The sequence below is a fragment of the Dipodomys merriami genome, unplaced genomic scaffold (genome assembly GCF_024711535.1).
Source record: "Dipodomys merriami isolate MVZ:Mamm:240054 unplaced genomic scaffold, mDipMer1.0.p SCAF_335, whole genome shotgun sequence".
NCBI lineage: Eukaryota > Metazoa > Chordata > Mammalia > Rodentia > Heteromyidae > Dipodomys > Dipodomys merriami.
This window is the reverse complement of record NW_027204882.1, coordinates 1,017,881-1,030,606: the sequence shown is the minus strand read 5'-3', so window position 1 is coordinate 1,030,606 and position 12,726 is coordinate 1,017,881. Positions and strand designations below refer to the sequence as shown.

At 38.7% G+C, this 12,726-nt stretch overlaps 1 protein-coding gene across 1 annotated transcript; it reads right to left on the bottom strand.

Moving 5' to 3' along the window:
- Nucleotides 1-7,317: 7,317 nt before the first annotated feature.
- Calhm4 (calcium homeostasis modulator family member 4) lies at nucleotides 7,318-12,319 on the bottom strand. Its single transcript, XM_069986944.1, has 2 exons — nucleotides 11,762-12,319; nucleotides 7,318-7,731 (listed from the first exon to the last, which is right to left on the bottom strand). The coding sequence occupies exons 1-2, from the start codon at nucleotides 12,317-12,319 to the stop codon at nucleotides 7,318-7,320; spliced, it is 972 nt and encodes a 323-aa protein (XP_069843045.1).
- Between the last annotated feature and the right edge of the window lie 407 nt (nucleotides 12,320-12,726).

Below are 12,726 nucleotides of genomic sequence, written 5' to 3'. Positions count from 1 at the left end.
TCTCAGGTGAAACACCTGAGTCTGGCCACACGGGGGCGACGTCAGATGCAGCAAGAACACAACCCTTGGGTCCAAGAGGTGCCCTGCAATGCAGGCATCCTCCGGGAGGGCCCCACCCTGTAGCCTCCCGGAGAGTGCTGATGCTCCAAAAAGAACAGGCGCCATGATGGCGAGCTGAATTGAATTGTGTACTAATTATTATTCTAACTATGCCTATAACAACCAGAAATTTTTCGTAAGAATGGCACATGACTTTATCTTCTCCACAAAATAATTTTTTATTAGACCTCATAGGATCTAGTAAATCATTATTTGGTTAAAAATGCTTATTTTGTAGATGGCTCTCTGATTCAAGTGATCTCAACATGGAAGAATGGCAAGCATAGACTTAGCAACAGTAATCTACTCACTCATAACATGAAATTTATACAAGCAATAAAGCATCACATAAATCCAGCTTTTTTTTTTTTGCATTTGCTTGGTTTGGGATTTGCTGTCCTGAACTTTAAATGCTGAAATATGTCTGCATTATAAAATATTTATAGTATACTCGATACTGCAAACTAGCAACTGCAAAAGAGAAGCGTTTACATATTTTCTCTGTTGCTTAAGATGAAGTATCTATAAATCCAGTGCAAGTTTATCCTCAAGTATTCTTCCTTATTTTAAAATATATTAAGGTATTAGAATGCGTTAAATTTTATTTGCAGAATATTGTGTATACTTATTTTTTAGAAGCACCAGCTGTACCTAGATGGTACATCAGTGCATACAGAGTCTTAGAATGCTTGAAGAGGTTTTCATTCATCCACAGTCTTGGGGATTTGTAAGCTCTCCCCATGTATTGCTATGTGTATTAATTTCCCATCACCATTACACTAAATTACTATAAATTTCAGTGATTTAAAACAACACAAAGTTACTCTGTCGTAGTACCACAACCTTAGCAAAAGTGCATAGTTCTCACTGTACTGAAATAAGTCTCAGTGTCAGAAGGTTATGTTTGTTATTCAGGCTTTGGGGGAAGGTCCATTTCCATGCCTTTTCCCCCTATGGGCATTCATGTTCCTAAACTCATGAACTATACGATCTTAACAATCTAACAATGGTTGATGGAGTCTTTTTCCAGCTGTGCCACTGTGACACTCCTTGACACTCCCTCCCTCTGCCTTCTCTCTGACTATTCCTAAGATTGTTCTGTAAAGAGCTCTGTGATTATGTTGGGACAATCTACTCTCAAAAACTTGATCATATCTGCAAACTGTCTCTATCTCTGTCTCTGTCTGTCTGTCTGTCTCTGTCTCTGTCTCTCTCTCTCTCACACACACACACAAACACACATACACACTCTTTTTCTCACTTACTCTTATCCTGGGGCTTGAACTCAGGTCTGGAGCACTGACCTTTAGCTTTTTCGCCTATGGCTGATGCTCTACCACTTGAGCCACTGCTCTGATTCTGTCTTTGTGGTTAATTGGAGATAAGAGTTTCGCAGTCCTCAGATCTGAGCTCCTGGGTAGCTAGAATTATAAGTGTGAGCCACTGGTGACCAGCTACAAAGTCTTTTTCTATAAAAGTGACATTCACAAGTTTCAGAGATAAGAATGGGAATGGTAAGGATTATTAGCCTACTACAGTCTTGTAACCTCTGCAGTACAGGAGTCTGTGCTTGTGTGTATGCAGTTATACTGTGTTTCTCCTTAAAACAGCTTTACCTGGAATGGCTCTTCAAAGAGGAGTAATTACCACTCCCACAATTTAATCACAATCCAAAATCTCATGTAAAGGAAAATTAAAGTTCTAAAGACATTGCCCTGATTGTGACCATGTGAGTAATGGGAAATTTTTTCTGAACTCTGGTTTAACCCTTCATAATTATGTCCTACAGAAAACAAATGAGAAGATTATAGTGCTTTCCTGCTTACATCCCGAATAAGAAGGAGAATGCCTGAGACACCAGGGCAGGTGTGTGGTTACTGTGAGACTAAGAATCAGTGCTGCAGGCTTTTATGTAGCTCAGGTCCAAAGTTTGGCCCAAGTGAGAGTGGAGAGGTCACCTAGGTAAGAAAGTGCACAGTGCCTTAGAAGTGAGACCTTATTTACATAGGTACAGTGTAGGTAGAAAGAGAGGGATGTAAATGTGATGTGACACACTATTGGACTGCAGGATGTTTCAGCTATTGGTTGGTAGGAGTTCTGAGGAGAATTATCCTAATACCTATAATACTCTTGGGTTGATAAGCTAGCTATCCCTGTGACAGAACTCTAGGCTAGTGCTGTGGAGCTGAGAGCCAGCCCCAAAGCAGATTCTGGGTAAAATCTGGACTTTCTCACTTATAAGCTTGTCATCTTTTGTACATTCTTTGATCTGTTTCTTTTCTTTTCTTTCTTTCTTTTTTTTTTTTAAACTCTGGGCCTGGGCACTGTCCCTCAGCTCTTCAGCTCAAGGCTAGCGCTCTACCACTTGAGCCACAGCGCCACTTCCGGCATTTTTCTTTTTGCTTATGTGGTGCTGAGGAATCAAACCCAGGGCCTCAGGCATGCAAGGCAAGTGCTCTACCACTGAGCCACCGTCCCAGCCCCTGATCTGTTTCTTAATTACCATTAAGAAAATAGGAAATTTTAGGTAGACTTAGATTTCAGTGATAATTCATGAGTCACCAGCTACCTAATAAAATAATATTAGAAATGAGAAAGTATTGAGTGGGAAGGGGAAAGTGAGAAAAATGGAGGGGGTAAGTTCAAAAAGATGTACTCATTACCTTACTTATGTAACTATAACCTTCCTGTTAATCACCTTTACAATACATAAAAAAGAAAGTATTTGTTATACAAAGCCTTACAAAATTCTCTCCGATTTCCTACAGCATTTAATGTCACCTTGGCAAGTTATTTTCTAATGTGACTGCTTGCCACTTTGTTATAAGGAGCTAGCATATAATGAGTGTTGTGAATTATTTCTATTTCTACAAATTGAGTATGTTCCTTATTCAAAATGCTTAGGGACCAAAAGTGCTTCCCAGTTCAGAGTTGTTTTTTTTTCCCCAGATTTTGGAAACTATTTTGCTGGTAGAGCAACCATAATCCATCATGTTGACATTCATAATATTTTGGATTTTGGGGCATTTCAGATGCTTGAAAATAGATTACTGTCAGCACCACTGAGTAGAGATGGGTGCAGATACCAGCCTTGACCACTCAGGGGCGGCAGAGGAAACCATATTTGAAATCTGTTTCTTGGGATGGTTGTACTGAGAGATTAGAGAAGCTTAGTCATACTTGATGCTTTGCACAGAAAAAATAACTCAATTCAGGATAATGCAGGTTCCTTTTCTGGAAATTATATCATTGCTCTTCAGTCCAGGAGGGGTCACATTTGTGGATTTGTGTCCTTACAGCTTCAAAAGCCAGTCATTTATCTCCTTTCAGTCTGCCAAAACACTTTCTTTGCTGAACAGAGCTAAATTTTGGTGGACTCTGTTTAGAAATTAAAACCATATCTGTCTCATATTTTTGAGATAGCGAAAACCTACCTGGTCTGACATTCAGTAGTCAAGTGACTTCCAAGTTTTAAGATTAATGTGCTTTCCTTTTATGTACAAACCAAATGCAAGGAAACACTTCATTTCTTATGACAGTTATGAATTCAAGTTTTTAAAAAAATATATCGAGACAGAACATAGAAAGGAGACAATGAGGATGACAAAGTATAGTTCTGTATAATTTTGCTTTGGAAAACATCAAGAAATCTAAGTGAAACCTACCTAAATATAGAGTTTATTTGTCTCTTGGGAAGGAGGCAATTTAGATCACAGTGAAGTGGCAAAATTAAAGTTAGGAAGTCAGCACATCTCTATATGTCAAGCCACAGAGTTTGATGTGGTAGCCAAAAGCACTTGGTAGCAAGCTATAAAGCAGCATTAGCACATAATTAACTATAATTATCGGTTCCATAATTATATAAATCCACTAAGCATAAGGGGGAGGAAATACCATGTTTTTACTGGAAATTTTTTTTATCTAATTGGCTGTGGAACAAAAGAGAAAAAAGGCAGGGAATCTAATTTATTTAATTTAAAATAGCAAATATAGAAAACAATGAAATCCCAAGTGTGTGTATGATCTTTTAAATGTTCCTATAGGTGCTAAAAGGTACTTTGAAGCCTTGTTAATCAGCCAAAGAATCATGATTAACTAGCTCAAAATATAAACTTCTATGTCATACTGGCAAAGAGTTTGAAGAATAAAGGGCTACAGATGCTGGTAGAAACAAAGTGTCCAATTATAAGGTATAAACAACTATTAATCTTTCTGGTGATGTCATGTTATAACCATACATCTTTGATATTGCTATTAAATGTGTTAAAGAAGATTCTTTATTGTGGTATGGTTTCTAAAATTTAATTAACCAATTCTGAGCCTTGTTCATTTAACTAATAACCTTGATACAAAGGAATGTGAAAAGCTCTTATGAAAAAAGAGGCACAGGATTTAGGACTGCAGGAGAATTTTGAGAACAAAACATACTGAGACTGTGTGTGTGTGTGTGTGTGTGTGTGTGTGTGTGTGTGTGTGTGTGTGTGTGTGTATGTGTGTATGTGAAAAGCTCTTATGAAAAAAGAGGCACAGGATTTAGGACTGCAGGAGAATTTTGAGAACAAAACATACTGAGCCTGTGTGTGTGTGCAGGTGTGCAGGTGTGATTTAGGACTGCAGGAGAATTTTGAGAACAAAACATACTGAGCCTGTGTGTGTGTGTGTGTGTGTCTGTGTGTCTGTGTGTCTGTGTGTGTCTGTGTGTGTGTGTGCAGGTGTGCAGGTGTGCTGCTGCTACTGTGGCTGGAACTCCAGGCCATGCATCCTCACTTGGCTTTTTTGCTCTACCACTTGAGCCACAGCTCTACTTCCATGTTTACTAACTCTTATATCAGAGGGAATTAGAACACTAGTTCCTCCCATAACACACTTCCATTTTGTTTCAATATCGTTCTATAATCTTATGTCAATACTGAGTTATGTGGTTAGTTGATATGGTAGAATAGCATTTTCTAGCTACTTGTTAAAGGTCATCACGCTGTAAAAGGTAGAATCCCAGTAGATTAGACAAAACTCAGTCCAACCCTGCTATTTTCCTTCCAGAAAAAGGAACACTGGCATATTACCATCCCAGAGGGTTGTTTATATACTGACCCACATACATCCATAAAAATAAAGATTCTATGGGGTTTAGAAAGGACCTCAAGAATTTAGTTATTTGTTTTGCAGAAGGTAGCATATCATTATGCTGATTGCACAGACGAAAGAGTTAAAGCCCAGAGAGATGAACTAAACATTTGTAGGTTAAATAAGGAGTAATGGTGAGGACAGGACAGGTCTCCTGCCTTAGCCAAGTCTGACACTAAACAGTCTCTATGGGGGGAGGGGGGAGGAATCTTGAAAACATTTTATTTCCTTAAAAAAATATTTTCTAGCATAGTGGCATATGCCTGTAATTTCAGCTACTTGAAAGTCAGAGGCAGGAGAATTGTAGATTTGAGGGTACCCCAGGCAAATATTAAGATCCTATCTCAAAAAAACAAAATATGAAACTAAAGGGCTGAGGACATATCTCCAAGAAGTAGAATGTTTTCTGTGCATGCATGAGACCCTGGACTCAATTTTTAAAAAATCACTTGTTTTCATTAAGTTAAAGGACCCAGAATTTAGAACAAAATATAATTTCCCATACTCGTATAAAATACAAGTTACTGCCGGGCGCTGGTGGCTCACGCCTGTAATCCTAGCTACTCAGGAGGCTGAGATCTGAGGATCGAGGTTCAAAGCCAGCCCGGGCAGGAAAGTCTGTGAGACTCCTATCTCCAATAAACCACCAGAAAACCGGAAGTGGCGCTGTAGCTCAAGTGGTAGAGCACTCGCCTTGAGCTGAAGAGCTGAGGGACAGTGCCCAGGCCCAGAGTTCAAGCCCCATGGCAGACAAAAAAATAAAATAAAATAAAATAAAAAATAAAATAAAATACAAGTTACCAAGAAATTAGCTGCATTTTAGATTATCAAGTTACATTGTCTCCTTGAAAGTTTGAAATTTGACCATTGGCAGTTAGTATATTACTGAAAAAGAAATCATTGTTTGGGCTAAATAAATGAATACATAAAACCCCCAGATTGCCAATGTAGCCCAGATGGCTAGTGTGGTAGTTGAACATGGCAAAACTCATGTAGGAGACACTGCATCAGAAGTGATATGTCAGAAATAATGAGGATAAACCAGAAAAATGTCAACTACCAGAGGTTACATTTTAGCAAAGCAAGACAAAGGCCAAAATGATATTGTACCTTTTTGAGTTCTAATAGTAGATAGGCAAATATAAGCAGTCAGTCCAAATTTCCCAAATAGACTTTGAATGCAAAGATTTGAAAGAGTAAAGGCATACGTTGGACCCTCAGTAGTGAAGCACAGAGGATAAGCTGTCTAGAATAAACTTTATATGTAGTGATAAAAATGTTCCTGAGAAGTGGACACAAGTGGTTTCTATATTTTTTGTTGCTGTTTTTGTTTTCTTTTCCTTTTAACTTGTTTGTTCATTTATACAAGTTGTGGGTGAGGATGGGAGGGATAACTGGGAGACAGCCAGGGAAGGAATGACATTGTTCAAAAAGAAATATACTCATTATCTGACTTATGTAACTATAACCCTGCTGTAATCACCTTTACAATAACAATAAAGAAAAAAATTAAAATGTTCCTTAGATGGAGCTGGCGATAAGTAATGTATTCGTTTTCCCTCATCACAAGGATGACTCAAAATCTTTCGCACATGTGTCAAGAGTTAGAAAGAGAATTTTACCTATCTTCCCAAATGGTCAGATATTCAGGTTTGACAAAAGAGAAGAAGGCAGTGAAGACTTACTATATAAACATAGAAATAGAGAAAAGCAGAAATTAAAAGGAGTAGAAATAGTAAAGGCTTTGTGGTAAATAATTGACTTAGGATATCACACCTAATCTTCACATCATTTCCATAAGGCCAGCTAAAGATGACAAAATGGCACCCAGAAATGTTCATCTCCATCCAGCTAATAACAGAACTAAGATACAAATTTTGATAGGGATTGAAACGTTGTTGTTTTTAATTAGACCAATGTGACACAATAAGTATACAAAGGCAGAATGAAATTTCAAAAACATAGATTGGCATAGTTCTTCAGATAAATTGAATTTGGAAATAGTATTTTGATGGGCTTGTAGAAACAAATATCAGAGGGAGAGGGGAAAAGAAAACGAATTGATTACATGAAAACTCCATTATCATGTATACATTAAGCAACTTGCATTGGGCATGACGCGTTTTCTAATTCAATTCCTTCTGGTTTGTCTTCCTCATTTTCTTCAACTACCTTGTCTCCCAGGAAGCTATAGTGGTGGCCTTGTGAGTTATCGCCCATGCATAGAAGACTGGGCACTGCAATATCTCTCCAGTCCTGACATGAAGGAATACGGATGTGTTTGGCATCTTCACTCCCAGGAATGAAACCAAATAGCTTTTTTATGCGCTCCCGGACGACAAGTCGGGAGTGCTGTTCTGCAGCTTGTTCAAAGAGCTCTCTCTCATTTTGGAGGTGGTTGGTCCAGTAGTGATGCTGCAGAGGAGTGAGGGGCGAACAGCATCTCGCCACGCAGCGGGAGACTAGATATGCAATGGTTGCCAAGGTAATCAAAATCCAGCCCAGCATCTTCACATGATTGTTAGGGAGAAAAAAACAAACCCAGCACATAAAATATTTGAGAAAAAGCCATGGTAGCATGTATTCTGACATAACAGAACTAAAATATAGATCCGTGCATTGTTTTTCCAGTCTTTTAACGTATTAATAAAGTGCTGATTGTTATAGAAAGTATGCTGATAGAAGGATAGGTCAAGCCACATATGTTGGTAATAAGAATACTAATTTGACCAGTTAACCTAGAATGGATTCTAAGTAATGTCCTTAGAGTGGCTGACGCTGTAACCCACCAATTAACCTTACATAAGATACATAACACTGGCTTTTGCTTATAGCTCAACCTTACTTCTCAGTCATCAAGTATAGGCCCATACATTCTTTGGGGACTTCATAAATATTTACTAATAATATAGCGATAGAAATGATGGTTTGATAGACAATAATGCTAGCCTCCCAGATGTCTTCCATGACCTGCCAAACAGCATTTATTGAGACTTCTTCCTGCATTGCTCTTTCTTCTTTCTTTTGCAACCAAAAATAAATCAGTGAATGGACTTGTGTCTCTAAATGGATTATTGATATTATAGTCATTGTAACTTCTAGTACTCCTTTAAAAATAAAAAAGTTTACTTCCTGCTTTTAAAGCCTGACATAAATGTTTTCTAGTCTTAGAGGACAGTTCTATACATTTAGGAAAGCTAACAATGTATATCCACAGTCTGGCAGAGAAGGCCTCTTATGTGTATTTCTATTCACCAATAAGCCTAGAGTTAGCAGGGTGTGCACCATGAAATAGTTGCACTCTGTAGATGCTAAAACAAAGTAATACTTGGTGGGGGGGGGGGGAGGGGGGGGCGGGAGAGGGAAGGGGGAGGATGGAATGTGAAGGGATGGGAAGGGGAAACAAAGGAGGAGGCAACAAGGAAGGTGGCTCAGTGGTAGAGCGCTTGCCTTGCATGCATGAGGCCCTGGGTTCGATTCCTCAGCACCACATAAGCAGAAAAAGCCGGAAGTGGTGCTGTGGCTTAAGAGGTAGAGCACTAACCTTGAGCTGAAGAGCTGAGGGACAGCGCCTAGGCCCAGAGGTCAGGCCCACGACCAGACCCCCCCCTACCCCCCCAAAAAGAAATGTACTCGTTACCTTGCCCATGTATTTGTAACCCCTCTGTATGGTATTTTCACAATAAAAACAAAAAACAAAAACAAAAAACCCCCAAAGTAATACTTGACAGAATTTAACCCAATTAAAAGACAGCATAATGGGGGAAAAACTTTCACAGCCATATATACACCAACTATCATTTATTCATCTTTAGGTTGACCTCTAACTACCTGTGATACCTACTGCTGAGTGATGGGGATTAAAATGGGGACTTATCTACAATCTTCAAGCCTGAAAGAGGAGAGAAATGAACATGTCAAGGAAAATGTCATCATTTTTATTTTAGTAACAATAGCACCTGGAGAATCACAATGGAAGAGAAATAAACTTTAACAAAATACCAGAATAATGCTCAGAGAGATGATGGCCAGATTTAAATTATGTCAACAAAAAAAATAGTCCAGTAGATACAAGTTGAATAGATTTGTTATGTAGAAAGAAGACAGGAAAATAAGGAGAGTGATGACATAAAATGACAGAAGGGAATGTCTGATCATATGTTGTATGCATGTGTGGATATGCAAGTGGATTGTACATTCCTGTACAATTAATTGATCCTAATAAAAATGAGGGAAAAAATAAAAGTTTCATTTTACAAAGCTAAAAGAAACAGCACAGGAAAATAAGAGAATGAAGAGTTGAGGGGGCACAGATACTTTGTATTTATACCATTGTAGGAATCATGTAGAAGGCCAAATATTGAAGGACTTTGTATATGATATCAAGGAATTTGTGCACAAGATGGTAGAAAAATCACTGAAGTACTCTATATAATAGAGAGGAAGACCTGACTACCCAATATGCATTAAGATAGATACTTTGGCAAGTATGTAGAAAGTAGATTGAAACTGAAGAAAACTAACGTCAGGAAGAAGTTTCAGAATGGGAGGTGGGCAAATAGTAATTTTTAACTTAATATGATCTTGTGGTCAACCCAGGAAAATCCATCTGGCAGTACATTGCTCAAAAGAGATTGAAGTTCAAGGTGGTTATAGAAGACAGCAAGGCAAAACATGATCTTTGGCTTTTTTTTTTTTTTGTGGGTCCTGGGGCTTGAGAACACTGTGCCTGGGCACTGTCCCTGAGCTGCTTTTGCTCAAGGGGAACACTCTACTACTTGAGCCACAGAGCCACTTCCAACTTTTTTGAGTAGTTTATTGGAAATAAGAGTCTCATGGAGTTTCCTGCTGGGACTGGCTTCAAAATGCGATCCTCAGATCCCTCCTGAGTAGCTAGGATTACAGGTGTGAGCCACTGGTGCCCTGCGATCTTTGGCTATTTTGATCAGTTATTTAGTAGCTCCACAAACCTCTACAAGTCACATAACCTCTGAACTTTATTTACTCACCTGTAAAAATGGAGTTTGTATCTAGCTTTCAATATTACAAGGTTTAAAATTAACATACGAAATATCTGCATAGTAATACATATGACAAATATCTAAAAAATATTTTAACACATACCAAAAAATTAACCAGTAGTGGTAATCAAAGCTCAAAACTTTTAAAATGGAAATCAGTGTGTACATTTTAAATTTTAATTTGATCTTAAGAAAATCTTACCTTTATGTGTTCTTTTTAATTTAAGCAAGAATGCATTTGAATTTATAATTGTCCTACTTTTTAATAACAATAACATTTTTACTGTATTGCAGTGGTTTAAAAATATGTTTTTCTCCAGATCCATTGGAGAAACTAATTAAACTCAATGGCTCTGTCATTACATAATACAATGCAAAATTATACTTCTAAACTTTAACCTGATAGTGTAGTAAGTTAAGGATTTCCTCTCACTCTTTCCATTCCCTGATACATACCTGCACATTGACTGATTTTAGAACCATCACTGGAGACTTTTAAGTTATAATTCAATGTCCTATTATTTCAGATGAGATTTTATCATATACAAATACATATGTGAGAATATATATTCATAAAGATAGGATTTAGTAACATAGTATTACTGTTTCTAATAGTAGTTAAAGTTTATTACTTTTAATACAGATTCTAGGCAGAGCATCAAGCACTTTAAATGTATTAGTTCATTTATTCTTTATAACAACTCTATTCAGTAGATACTATAAATAATCCTAGTTTATAGATAAGAAAAATGAAATATGGGTAAATTTTGTAACTCAGAAAATGGCAAAGCAAGGGCTGGGAAGGCGGCTCAGTGGTATAGCGCTTGCCTTGCATGCCTCATGAGGCCCTGGGTTCATTCCTCAGTACCATATACGCAAAAAGAAAAAAAGCCGGAAGTGGCACTGTGGCTCAAGTGGTAGAGCGCTAGCCTTGAGCTGAAGAGCTGAGGGACAGTGCCCAGGCCCAGAAAAAAGAAAAAATAAAACAAAATGGCAAAGCAAGGCAAACCCAGGTGGGCTGATTCCACAGCCCAGCATCCTAAATCTTATGTATGTAGCTGTTCAGCAGGCTTCATTTTCATCAGTAGCATCTGCTTCTTGTTCTTTCATGATGTAATATAAAAATAAGCAAAAATATGACTGTAAAAGTATGGCAGGAAAAAAATTTAAAAACTTACCTTTTGTGGGCTGGGAATGTATGTGGCTTAGTGGTAGAGTGCTTGCTTAACATGCATGAAACCCTGGGTTCGATTCCTCAGTACAACATAAACAGAAAAAGCCGGGAGTGGCGCTGTGGCTCAATTGGTACAGCTCTAGAGTTGAGCATAGAGAGGCTCAGGGACAGAGCACAGGCTCCGAGTTCAAGGCCCATGATCTTCACCCCCCCACCCCGAAAACACACACACACACACACACACACACACACACACACACACACACACACACACACACACACACACACACACACACACACACACACACACACACACACACACACACACACACACACACCGTACCTGTGAATGGAATCTGTGCAGAAGAGCTACTTCATCTCTTGCTAGGCTCACATCGGAAGGAGCCGGACTGTAGCATGGAAATCCAGCTAGTATCTCTTCTCTTTTGCTGTCAGTGACATTGTCGAACTCTGGGTAATGGTCCACAGATGCAAACTCGCTTGCTGCACATTCATAATAGGTTCCTCGTAGCAAGGTCACCGCCAACCACGTTAATGGAGCCACGAGTGCCCTCCCAGTGATGCTGAAGAACTGAAGGCAAGCCAGCCTTTGCTCCAGAGGGCTGATTCTTCGGCATGGAGGGCCACAGTTGCAGCAGTATTCACTGGTTAAGGTCCACGTTTGGCTTCTCAGAGCAAATCCAGCAATCAGAAGGATCAGGGCAGGAAACACAAGAAAAGCGGAGCCATAATAGAAATTTTTCCCTACCTGACAAGGACATGTGAATGTGGAAGAGGAGCAGAGGTGTTGCCCACTGATTGTCAAAGCCACAATCAAAGAATTGATCAATGTGCCACTTCTCTGCAGAGAAGACACAATATTGTTGAGAGATGGGCTCATCCTGAGAGGCTCTGACTCAAATCAGCTGGTGGCCCTTTCTGATCATTAGACTCTACCTGCTGTAACCATTTTATGGGCTCTTACTGGTTTAACTGGTTGTGTCAAGTGACCCAACATCCTTCCATGTTTAAAAGATTCTAGCATCTTTCCTTGTTTACTGTGTCAACACTGAGCTAGTAAATTCACATTAGGTTATAGCTAGAAGAAATTGTTCTTATCTGGTATGAATAAAGAGGGAAACTGTAATAACAATAATAATAAAAAGACCATAGCTTACTTACAAAGCAAACTTCATCTTTCTCCATGGTGCTTTGTACAACACAAAACACAAAGTACTAACAAATATAGCCCAGGAAGCAAAACTGAGACATTCTCATCTTTGTAGTAAACCATAAAATTACAAGATA

Excerpts from the sequence above, each read along its gene's own strand:
- Calhm4 (XM_069986944.1), bottom strand. The coding sequence starts at position 12,319 with ATGAGCCCATCTCTCAACAATATTGTGTCTTCTCTGCAGAGAAGTGGC. Across the intron at positions 7,732-11,761 it reads TGCACAGATTCCATTCACAG|ATGCTGGGCTGGATTTTGAT; the intron begins GTACGGTGTGTG and ends AATCATGTGAAG.